Raw genomic sequence first — 12,348 nt, 5'->3', positions numbered from 1 at the left:
AGGGATGTTGTAAGGCTGCTTTGATTGTCAGTAGAAAGAGAGGGGCCTGCCCTTGCCACTTACTTACATTGGAGGCAGAAAAGTGAGAGGCTCATTTTGTTCATTCAAACAATGCTTATGAGTAGATTGTAGCTGACAACTTCTGACAGCAAGAGAGACCATAAAATACAAATGTCAAGGGAGAGCTTCTTTGACAAGGGAAAGATTCGGGAACACAGGCTTTGGTTTCCTCCATGGCAGTGTTTGGCAGCTCGGGGCAGAACAGAAGCTTTGTCGCGGATATGGATTATAGTTTCTGGTTCACCCAAGTGCATGGCCTGCAGGGAATCACATCAGGCGACTGAGCCAACCTTGATCCAGTCAAGTCACAGGGTACCAGAAAAGATACAGCAGTACAGATAAAGGGCCTGCTGAGCAGGGAAATCACCCATAGGGATCGACTTGGATGGTTAATGCAGATAGATCAGGGAATGTCTATTGGTGACAGACGTTGTTTCTAGGGATCATTAGATCCCAAGGACTCTGACCCGACGAATGGATTAATCCTTTGATGAAGTCATGTGTCAGTATTGTTGGGAGGTGCTAAAAGGCAGGAGGCAGCCTACTTGAAGGAAGGAGGTCACTAGTTGAGTATTCCTGGGGGCTGGGTCTTGTCTTGTCCCCTTCCTGTATGTGCCCTTTGCTCTGCTCTGACACCCACCTCCTGCCCAGCTGCAATGAGGTGAAGAAATTCTCCAGCCCAGCCTCCCACCACCATGATGCTCTGTCCAAAGGCATGGACCCCAGGGACCACAGTGGGCTGCGTCCTCCTACAGCGATGGGCCCTCCAGACAAGCCCTCCTAGACATGTCCACAGACCAACCTGGTAAAGACAATGACTCAACTGAGACTTTTCTCACAGATATTCTGGGTTGTGTCAAGTTGGCAGTTAATGCTAAGACATGGTAAACTGGTAAACAGGCAAACTTTTTTTATAATCTATTCATACTCACTTTAGAGAAGCTCAATGGCAGGGAAAATTAACAAGCAGGTTAAAAAGCACATGATAGAAAAATTGTGCAGAGCTGACAGCAAAGAAAGAAAGAAAGAAAGAAAGAAAGAAAGAAAGAAAAAGAAAAAAAAAGGTTCCTGCTTGCCTTTGGTGCGTCTGCATAACAAGGGACTTCTAACAGCACTGCTCCGAGGAACCCTCTCTACTCCAGCTGTTACCCCACAGTCAGCCCTGGGATGTCCCTGAGGCAGGCACTCTGCTCACTCCAACATCATGAGGGAAATGAAGGTACAGCCCCATAAGCAATGGAACAAGAGCTCATCCGGAGGCCCCAGCCCTCAGTCGCACAGCAGCGCACTCAGTCCTGCATCCTGCACAGAGTGACAGAGACGGGAAAGCCTCTTCCTGTGAGGACCATTCCGAAAGGATCACACGAGCAGGCAAAACTGGAAAGATTGTCCTGAAGCTGGCGTGGAAACCCACGACTTCCAGATAAACACTCTTCCGTGGGAAGCACTTGGAACGATGGACGTTAGAAACCAATTAGGGAAGGTATCTGTTAATGGGCACTTGCTGGAGATAGGGGAAGAATGAGGTCAGATTCACCCGGAGCCACGCAAGTCACGAATGCTAGACCCGGGAATTGAGACTTTGACCTCTGCCTTCTGAGGCAGAGCATAATTGAGGCGTTTAAAGTTACTCCGCTTTAAAGAAAAAACAAAAACAAAACCAAAACATCTAATTCAAATGAGCATTAGATCAACGGATCATTTAGATCATTAATATCAGCTGTCAATGACCGCTAATAGTAGCAACTTCTCAATTAAAATCACGCAACACTAGCATTCAAATGCCATCTCTTCGGAGACCTTTGTGCAGCCTCCCTGCCCCCCCCCCCCAGATGACTCACCTTCCCCAACCTCTTCCCCATCCAGCTCCAGGTATCTGGATGTTAGAATGGTGCATGCTGGGTTAGAACTCCCACCTCAGACTGCATTTGCTTCCTAGCTGATAAGAGCTGGTCCTCAGCCGTGCAAGAGCTGGTAGCTGATGGAAATGCTTTGTCTGGTGGGACAGTTGTCATGTGGGGAAGGTCTACGGGGAAGTGAAAATCTGCTACATGCTTGACCTCTACGTCCAAGCACCCAGATGTGGCAGTACATGGTGAGGCTCTAGTTTACCAGGGAACACTCAGCACCTGGCCCCGGCCTAGGCCTTAGCCATTCTACCGGACTCAGGGGATGTGAGAGGAGAGGCGGGTGGTAACCCCCCACAGACCAGAAGGGACCTACATAGAATATCTGGGGTCAGAGTAAAAGTCACAGGAAATGACCACTACAAAAGGAGAGCAAACTCCTAGCTGCCTTTTTTTTTTTTTTTTTTAGCTGATGCTTGGAACACAGAAACACGAACACTTGAAAAGGAAGTAGCAAGCTTCTTGTTTCCACTTCTTCCTCCTTCTCCTTCCCTACTGGCTTTTCCTGAGACTCAGCAGAAGAGACCTTGCCTTATTAAAGATGACTTCCCAGGGCTTTGGGCGGCGGTAGCCTGCCGAAGTCTAAACTGCTGTCTGGGTGACCGCAGAGTCAGCTCGCTGACTGGATCCAGGGTTCCCATGCAGCTGGCCAGTGGCCCTGTCACTGTGAGGACGTGGCCATGGGAGTGACGACTTCTCATTGCAGACTGGACCTCTTGGCTTTTTCTACCTAGAGTTGTCCACTCTCTTCCCGCACACCACATGCGGAAACTAACTCCTCACAGGTCTAGGATGGTTAATATTGTCAACAAGCTCTATTTCACTGTCCTCTGGGCACGCCTGAGAGGGAGCCTAGATGAGTCAACTGAGGTTGGGAGCCCCGTCTTAAATGTTGGTGGCAACATCCCATGGGCCTGGACTGAATAAAAAGACAGTGAGGTCCAGCCATCCTCCCGCCGCCCCTCCCCGGCCCTGTTTCTGACTACGGATGCAATGTGACCTTTGGCCTCAACTCTTGCTGCCGTGACTTCCAGCTGTGATGGACTGAACTGTAAGCCACAATAAACCCTTCCTCCCATCAGAGGCTTTCATCAGGGACTTTTGTCACGGCGACAAGAAGAGACACTGACCCGAGGCTCATCTCCTCTACTTTCGTTTGTGTCATGTCTCACCTCTAATTCAGCGCAGTCATCCTGGCCTCCTTTTCTTCCTCCAAATCAAACCTTGGCCCTCCACTGCGGCTTCACAATCGCTGTTCTCTCTGCCTGGAATGCCCCGCCTCTAATTCGACCCAACCTCAGGTCCCTTCACTCTTTCAGCTCTGAGCTCAGATGGCTGTCACCTTCTCAGGGATGCCTTCCTCGGTTCATCTAAGGTGGCGCCTCCTCCACTAAGTCAGGCTGTCCTGTGTCCCTAAGCCTTAGTTTCTCACTCAGCTCCTGTTTGCCTGTCCTCTGACACTAGGTCTTAAGTGTCACAGGATGGGAGACCGTGACTGTGCTGTCCTCTGTCATTACTCTCCCTGGCCTACGATCTAGCCACAGGGTCTCCAGAATCTTCTGAGTGAAGCCTGGGAGTAACATGCTTCTGGGTAACCCATCAGAGTCTGCAGACCCGAATTAGGATCGCCACAGCCCATATAAAGCTGAACACAGTAGAACACACATCTGTAATCCTCACATTCCTGTGGAGAGATGGAAGGCGGAGACAGAAGAATTCCTGGTAGCTTGTTGGCCGGCCAGCCTGGCGTAAGTAGTGAACAAAAGGATTCTGCTTCAGAACCACGTGGACAAAGAGGGCAGATGCCTAATGTCCTTTGACCTCCAAGTGTGTGTCATGGCACCTGTGCAACTCTTGCTAATGAATGCATTGAATCTAGATGCTAAAATACATTCATAAACCTTCCTGATACTGTGATCCTTTAACACAGCTCCTCAAATTGTAGTGACCCCACCCCCCCAACCAAAGATTATTATCGTTGCTACCTCAAAATAACAGTAGTAATTTTGCTACTGTTATGATTCTTAATGTTAAAAATGTTTTCTAATGGTCTTAGGCAACCCTTGTCAAAGAGTCAATCCTCGTTTGACCCCAACCCCTCCCCCCCGCCCCGACCCCCTACGTAGAGAACTGATAATTTACACGGACAGAGCCTGCTCTGAGGAGAGACAGACTGTCCCAAGCAACCCCACGCCATGGCCCAGAAAACCTGACACACCAGGAAACAAGCTCTCCATCCAGAGAGCAAGGTGAGCTAGTGAGCTATTAAACTCATCAGATGAGAGTGTGTGGAGCGAGGGGGGCGGGGATCTAGGCCAGTCTTACTTTGAGACCTATTGAGTGGATGGAGTTTTATATTTCATCCGGATGATGTCAACGCCAGCAGAACAGGGCTCCTTTATATCATCTCTGGGTGGTGACTGAGCGTGAGCTATTGACACTCTTATCCCGAGAATGGCCTGCACTGACACAGATGTCTCCAGAAAGTCAGCTGTGATTTCTCCTTTAGTTCTCGCAAGACAGAGCCTGCCTTCCCACCATGCAACTGCACTTTCTATTATATGCCGACTTAGTGGCACACAACTCGTGCATTCTCTTGTTGCCTGCTGCTGGCAAGCCCAAGGAGTAGGAAACATTACTGCTCTGTTTATGCAGAGGGCAAAGCGCAGTCCCAGAGTGGCTGGTCACACTGCTGCAATGTGAGACGGGAATCACAGGCCCCTGGCAGGCTCCTTGGGGGGTTGGGTAGCAAAAGAGACAGAGAGTGAGAAAGAGGCAGGTAGCAAAGAAGTAAAAGGAGAAAAATGGATAGGTGAGAGAGGAATGAGGAAAAAAAAACCGTGAGAATTCAGTTTGCTGAAGATGGTACTGAGTGCTGAGTGTGGTGGTGTATGCCTGTAATCCCAACAACTCAGGAGTCTGAGGCAGAAGGATTGAGGGTTCAAGGACAGCTTTGGCTAAATCAGACATCTTTGTCAGAACAAACCAAAGAGGAAGGGAGGAAAGTGAGCTACCGAATCCTTGTCTTAAGAACTTGTAACAAGAAGAAATGGCCGGGCTGGGCACCTCCTGAAATCACTGCCTGTGTTTACTAGTGGGTTTTTCCTTCTCAGCCCAGATGGGATTCATACACTCGAAGGGATTAGCTTCCCCGGCTCTACCATGCTTCTGTGATGCCCTGTGGTGCAGGATGATCCGTATCAGTTGTGTGGCCTCCTGAGCCTGAGTCCACATTAACCTGGCTCTTGTGATTGTGTCCAGGACACGATGCCACGTGAGCTTTCAGGAGGTCTGTCCATCACGTGCTTATCCATCTGCTCAAGCGCCAGCCTTCTGAGAAAAGTACCACTGTCAGAACACATGGGGACCATCAATGAGACCACCGGGCCCACTGCTCATGAGCTTGCCCTAGAGTAGTTCTCAGCCTCAGCACCATGGCCAGGTGCAACCGCAGAACTGTTGGTGTCCTCGGTGCCAGGGAGCCACTGGGCAGTGGTTAAGTGGCTACTTCCACGATCACGACACTAAATGCATCTCCAAGCGCTGCTAAATGTCTGCTCCTGAACAGAGTCGTTGCTTTGGAGAAAAGCTGCTTTAGAGACGAGGAGAAGAACTATGAGCGATTAAACCCTTAAGGTGTTTTCAGTTAGTGGAAAGGGCGTAAGGTTCAGCAGGTCAAAGGGATTGTGGGCAACTCTGATGATGCTTGAGTTTGATCCTTGGAACCCACAAGGTGGAAGAGGAGAACAGACCTCAGTTGTCCTCCCACCTCTGCAGGTGTGCCCTGGCACACACACACACACACACACTTACCTACCTCAACAAACAAACAAACAAGCAAGTGAAAGGCAAAAAAAAAAAAAAAAAAAAGGTAGGGGTTGGGACTTGAAACAAAGCTGGCCATTGAGCTGAGCTCAGGACTCTGCTAGAGTTCAACTTCTCTTTACCCAGGAGGCACACGAAATGAGGCTATGGAAGGAGAGAATGCTTCCTTATTCATTGTTGTTGACAGTGGTCACCAGCACGGACTGCAAGGCGAACTTCTTTTCTGGGCTTAGTATTCAATTGTAAGCTCCTTTCTGCCTCGAGGGAGAAGAGCCCACAAGGCAGGCTGGGAGTTTGGATTCTAGAGTCTAGATTTTGTGTTGTTTTTGTTTGTGCTGTGTTGTTTTCAGTACCAGTACCTGGGAGCAAGGTAGTGCCTGGGGAGGGCGTTTTTTCACAAGAGTAATCCCTTTTAAAGGGTAGCCTGATTGTATAAGGCTGGCTAAAAGGAAGAGAAGAAAACCATCAATCCTGGAGCTGACGGCCAACAGGAGCCCAGCCTGGTACCAATGTGGACCTGCATCCCAACAGTGAAAAAAGTGGTGGAGAGCACAGCACTGGCTGGAAGCTCTTGGACCAGCTAGCCTGAGCACTTAGCTATGAAGCAAACTGGCAGAAATATCAAAAGAGACCCAGCTTCAACTATTCTTAAAAGTTGTCCTCTAACCTCCACACACACCCCTCCACTTTTACACAGACACACACACACAGACACACAGACACACACACACACACACAAAATTGTTGTCTGAGGCAGGGCTGCACTCTGCAGAGTGGGCTGGCCTGTAGTTAGCTCATCATGCAGCTCAGACTTTGACTTTCTTTCTTTTTTCTTTTTTCTTTTTCTTTGTTTTTGTTTGTTTGGTTGGTTTTTTGAGACAGGGTTTCTCTGTGTAGCCTTGGCTGTCCTGGACTCGCTTTGTAGACTAGGCTGGCCTCGAACTCACAGCTATTCGCCTGCCTCCCCCTCCCAAGCACTGTGATTAAAGGCGTGCGCCACCACACCCGGCTCCAGACTTTGACTTTCTGAGTGCTGGGACTTCAGGCGTGCATCACCAGGCCTGTTTAGTTGTAATTCTTTGTGGTTCTTTTTACTCTTGAGACTTAAAGGCTTAAGGTGCTGCTCATGCTAAGCACATATTTAACCTGCAGACTTCTAGCCTTTCTGCTTAGCTCTTTTCCTCTTGCAGCCAAGCCAGACAAAACTAAAGCCTATCTCAAAGGAACAGAGGACAGGTAACCACCCAGGCCTTTACCCTCCTAGTACAACGGGTCCACGGCCACCAGACGTGACCCAGTAGCTATTCTGCTGACTGTACATGCATGCTTGGATTGCTTCAGGGGCTTATTCCCATCTTCCCCCAAATGTTTCTTTCGAAATATTAAGATGTTAAACAGTCAAGCTGAAAATCAAGCCATTAGTCAAACCCCGGGGAGGGCAGCAATCCAATATTTGGGATTAATTCCTTTCTTATTACCCTGTCATAATCAATAAACTAATTCAAATCCACTGTTCATGGGTGAGGGCACACAGCTCAGTGGCGGAGTGTTTCCTGAGTAAGTGTGAGGCATCCAGCTTTATCACCAGCATTACAGACACACACACCATTGACAGCAGCCCCTGTGCCTGAAGTCAGGCTGTTGTCAGCCTCTTGGCTACTGTATGATTGTGACCAGACAGTTCAGTTCAGGGGTGAGTTCCTTAATATTCTCTCTCTTCTCTCTCTCTCTCTCTCTCTCTCTCTCTCTCTCTCTCTCTCTCTCTCTCTCTCTCTCTCTCACACACACACACACACACAAATTAATATATGCAGATAGAGAATTTGTATCAAGTGTGTTTATTTAACCACTTAATATGTATTCAATGTTTCTATTTATTCTTTAAGAATGCCATATAATATATTTTGAACATATTCTTTCCCCTCTCCCTGTTCCTCCCAGGTCCCCCCCCCCTCATAAAATATTTTTAAACTGGAGTATTTGTTGTGCATGGCCCTGGCTTTCATAAGGTCATTTTCATACAAGCATACGATGTGATTCGAGCATATTTCCCCTTATCTCCTCCCCTGGCCACACCTCACTCCCAGCAGTTCACTAGGGTCCCTAGACTCTCCCAGTTACGTTTTTGGGTCATATAAACACACACGACTTTACACCATGAGTGTGTGTGTGTGTGTGTGTGTGCACTGACACACTTACACACTCCCATGAAAGCATGTGTGAGTGTGGGTGCACGTGCCCATGTGTGCATGCATAGAGAGGACAAAGGATAAGGTTGAGCATAGTTCCTTGGGTGTTTTCCACTGCGGTTTTTTGAGACAGAGTCTCTCAGTGTCCTGGAGTTTGCATAATAGGCCAGGCTGCCTGGCCAGCAAGCACCAAGCTTCCTCCCAGGCCTGTCTCCCTAGCACTGGGATTACAAGTTTGAGTTGCCATGTTTGAGTTTATTTTGTTGTTGTTGTTGTTGTTGAGACAGGGTCTCTCAGTATAGTCCTGGAGCTCAGAATGCAGAGCTCATTGTTGGGCCTTGAACCCACAGAGATCTACCTGCCTCTGCCTCCTGAGTGCTGGGATGAAAGGTGTATGTCACCATGCTTAGCCTCAGCATGGCTTTTCTTTTCTTTTTTTTTTTTTTTTAAAGTATTTTGTCATGTTTGTTTTAACATATACTTTTATACTATTATACATGAATAAGATAAACTATACACAGCAGGAAAAACTACGAGCCAATCACGAGTTATATGACTGTTACATTCATGTGATTTGGCTGTTTGTATTTGTCAAGATGGAAGTAAATATCTTTTCTTTCATTTTTAAGTGTTATGGGGATCAAACTTAGTCTTGAGCCACCTCCCCAGCCCTACCTACACCACACATGTTTGCATTAACTTTGCCTACTGTGCCCTCACCAGCACCCCAAACCTGGGTCCCCAAGAGTCTGAGAATAACTCCCTGAGGTCCCAACAGGGAATAAAGGACTGAGCCAATGTCACCAGATGACAAGAAAGGAAAAAGGCTGGGCTGTAACTTCAGAGGAGGAAGGGCAGTGGAACTCACACTCTCCCTGGAAATGGCTTAACGGGGCTTCTGCAGTTAGGACCTCCCAGCCGGGGGCCCAGAGGAGACTGGGAGACTGTCAAGAGTTCATGGCCACAAAGCCAGTCAGGTTATTTCTGGCAATTCCTCCTTTTTGAACACCAGTGTTTAGGTGTATTTTTAGACATTGTGGTACAGTATCAATGAGTTAAAAAAAAAAGAGAGAGAGAGAAAAAAAAAAACAACTGAGAAGGGCAGTAATACTGAAAACAGGAAGTCACAAAAGTGTAGCTAAGGCACACTGTGGCAGGTCTGCAGCACAGGTTAGCTGTGAGCGATGTCCCTGGTGGAACTGGAGAAAGTGGAAATTTTGGCTTTGGGGTTATGTAAGTAGCAGGCACACTGTGGTTTGGAAACTTTTAGTTCTGCCAACTGTTTTCTCTCCTGTGCACCCCCATACCCTCACCCCAGAAAGACAGCCAATAGGAGGAGGCAGGGGCAGAGGGTTTTTTTCAAAAATTTAAAAAGCAATGACTTGTGCCATCCAGGGTAAGGGCTTTTCCAGATGAATGGCTGCGGTTGTGACGTTAAGATGCTTTGGGCAGTCTTTTTTTGCCTGTGTAACCCTCTCAGCAAGCTGACTCAAAGCCTCTGCAAGGCAAACAGACCACCCGTGTCAGAAGGAAACACTTTAGAGAACCCAACCCCCCTTAGCCCACAGTTGGAGTCCACGGCTATTGGAGTCCCCGCCTCTTGGCTACTGTGCTTCCGGTCCTCATCAACTCCATCCAAAGCCCGGACAGGTGTTTACCAGCCTCTCCGTTCTTTGCAGTCCACGTGCAAGCGCAGGCTGAAGAAATCCTCAGGAGACTCACAATTAATAAAACGGATGGAATTAGAGCCAGAGTCCCAGCCTGTCTCAAATTAGGTGGTAGAAAATATCATATTGGGGCAAAGAATTTAGCAAAGTTTACCAAATTGGGAAAGTAGAAATTGTATTTATTTTGGCTTTTAGAAAAACACAAAAACAAAACATTTTCCCCCTCCATGTCTGTCTTTCTTGCATGCTTGTAGTGGAGATAGAACCCAGGGCTTTTCACTCATTAGGCAAACACCCTGCCAGGACTGAGCTACTGCCCTAGCCCAGAAAAACTTTAATATCAACATCCAGGACTTAGATCACCACAAAAGAAACATCCTTCTCAGTCTAGAAGCTTCCAACCCTCGGTCATAAAAATGTCTTGTCACTATATAGGCTCTGCTGTTAGGTGGGATTGTGGGGGAGACCTTTTGAAGTTCTCATGGAATTAAATTTTAGTGAAATGAAAGAAAATAAAAACTGGAAGGCCATAGGTTAGGAGAAGAAAGCACTATGAAAAAGAAAATGCCCTTTTCCCCCATAAACATACATACATACATACATATACATATACATATATATACACACATACGTATATACATATATATACATACACACACATACACACACACACACACACACACACACACACACACACACACACAAGCAAGTGGCATGGAAAAAAAGGAGGAGAACAAATCCTTCGCGAGGACCAGTTCACAGCAGCTTCTGATAACTCAATGTGCATTCTCAAGCTGGTTTTTAGGCACAGATAATATTAAAAATTAAAGTACATACCTAATGTACTTTATTTGAGATGCACAGCACAAGGCAAAGGCATCGGGAATACTCCACCACCCCATCAATTGCATTTCACAGCCATCTCTACTATGGAGGGCATTTAGGTTCGCTAAACTTGGAGGGGAGCAGCAGACTATGGTTCAACTCCCCTCAACTTGGTGAGACTATTTCCATCACAAAGACCGGCAAATGCGCCAAGCCAGTGCCATGTCTCAGAGGGCAAGCCGCGAAACCTCAGACAGCCCAGCACGGCAGGGATAACAGCAATGGTCGCCTCTATCTTCAGGATGCGCTGGCCACTGTGAGGCCATGTGGTGGAGATTAAATACCAGAAACACAGCCACGCCCAAGTCACAGTTTACTAAAATGAAACTTCTGACGGATTAAAAAAAAAAAGTCTTTCAAACAGTGATCATGACTCCTGCCAACAGGGTGGCCTCATGCTGGGCACAGAGCATGGTAAACAGAGGCCATAGCAACAGCAAGACAGATGTGTTTTCCCGCACCTGACCCAGGAAAGCCCACTCCCGTGTCAAAGGCTCTGGCGTTTATGTAAGGTCGGCCAGGAGTTCTTCTTCACCAGCAAAACAGAGCACGTGTCACTCTCACGAGCCCCATCGTTCTTCTTAGTTGGCAACTTTCTATGCACTTCTCTTCCTGCTCTGTACTAAGTCTCACTTCCCTTTCTCAGAAGGGAGAAGATGGCTCGCCCAACACATAGAGCTGTATCCAGGGAGCCAAATATTCTCCCCTTTGGCTCATCCCCCCCCCCCCCCCCCCGTTCTGACACTTGTTCCCCTCGTGTGGCTTTCTGAAGCAGGAGGAGGGCGGGAGGTACGGGATGTGAGGCTGGCCACTTTGGAGGACAAGGGCTTCTGGGAGGCAGGCAACGCATCCTGCAAGCTCTCTCTGAAGCCGCTCAGCTCGGTGACTGAGGCTTCTGATCACACTCCGGGCAGGTAAAAATGTAAGCTAGGGTTTGCTTTAGTCATTTAGGACAGGGCAGGAGGAAGAGCAGTTCCTTAGAAGCCACGCAGGTCTGGGATGTCTGATCCTGGCTTACAGCAACCTGGCTGGCAATGCTAGGCGCGTCATACCCCATTCGTTTTCTGAGGAACTGCTGTAAAATGGATAGACATTTGCTCAATGTAGTGTTTCTCAACCTCTGGACTGAAGTCCTTTCGGGGGGGCCAAGTGACAAATATTTACATTACAATTCATAACAGTAGCAAAACTGCAGCTATGAAGTAGCAACTAAAGTAATTTCATGGTTGAGGGGTCACCACAACTTGAGGAACTGTATTAAAGGGCCATAGCATTAGGAAGGTTGAGAACCACTGGCTTGATACATTTTGCAAACATTCCCTAGGCAGCAGCTGAAGTAGCTGGTGTGGTGGATACCTGTAATCCCAGCAGGACAGCTGTGAGTTCAAAACCAGCCTCACCTACACACACACTGACATCCAAGGCAGCAAGAGCTACGCAGTGAGACTTTGTTTCTAAACCTCAAGGGACTGTGAAGATCAAGAGTAGAAGCTTGAGATTAAAGTCCAGTTTTTTCTATACTACCTATGAGATCTTAACATGTTTTCCTCCCTTCTCTTAACCCGACATTTTCCACCAGCTATGGACTCTTTTAGAACAGATACTACCAAAGGCCATGGGCTGGGTGAGAGGTGGGCTATTCTGTTGGGTCCATGAGCATGAGGAAAGAAAGGGGTAAGTAGGTTTTTTTTTTTAAGTTTTATTTATTTTTTATTTTATTTGATGTATAATCTGTCTTCACATACCGAGGAGAGGGTACCAGATCGCATTATAGATGGCTGTGAGCCACCAAGTGGGTGCTGAGAATTGAACTCA

At 47.6% G+C, this 12,348-nt stretch overlaps 1 protein-coding gene across 4 annotated transcripts in view; it reads right to left on the bottom strand.

Annotated features, from left to right (window-relative positions):
- The window catches only part of FRMD4B (FERM domain containing 4B), a 311,527-nt gene that overhangs the window by 135,040 nt on the left and 164,139 nt on the right, over positions 1–12,348 (bottom strand). The window contains exon 1 of one of the 4 annotated variants that reach the window (XM_084765730.1): positions 1,902–2,054. The exons of the other annotated variants lie outside the window; for them this stretch is intronic. Coding sequence (XP_084621856.1) covers positions 1,902–1,922 — 21 coding nt within the window. The 5' untranslated portion in view covers positions 1,923–2,054. Of the gene's footprint in view, positions 1–1,901; positions 2,055–12,348 lie in introns of those variants that run through there. 4 annotated transcript variants of the gene reach the window in all.

The sequence above is a fragment of the Acomys minous genome (genome assembly GCF_964271855.1).
Source record: "Acomys minous genome assembly, chromosome: 17".
Lineage (NCBI taxonomy): Eukaryota > Metazoa > Chordata > Mammalia > Rodentia > Muridae > Acomys > Acomys minous.
This window is presented reverse-complemented; position numbering and strand designations above follow the sequence as displayed.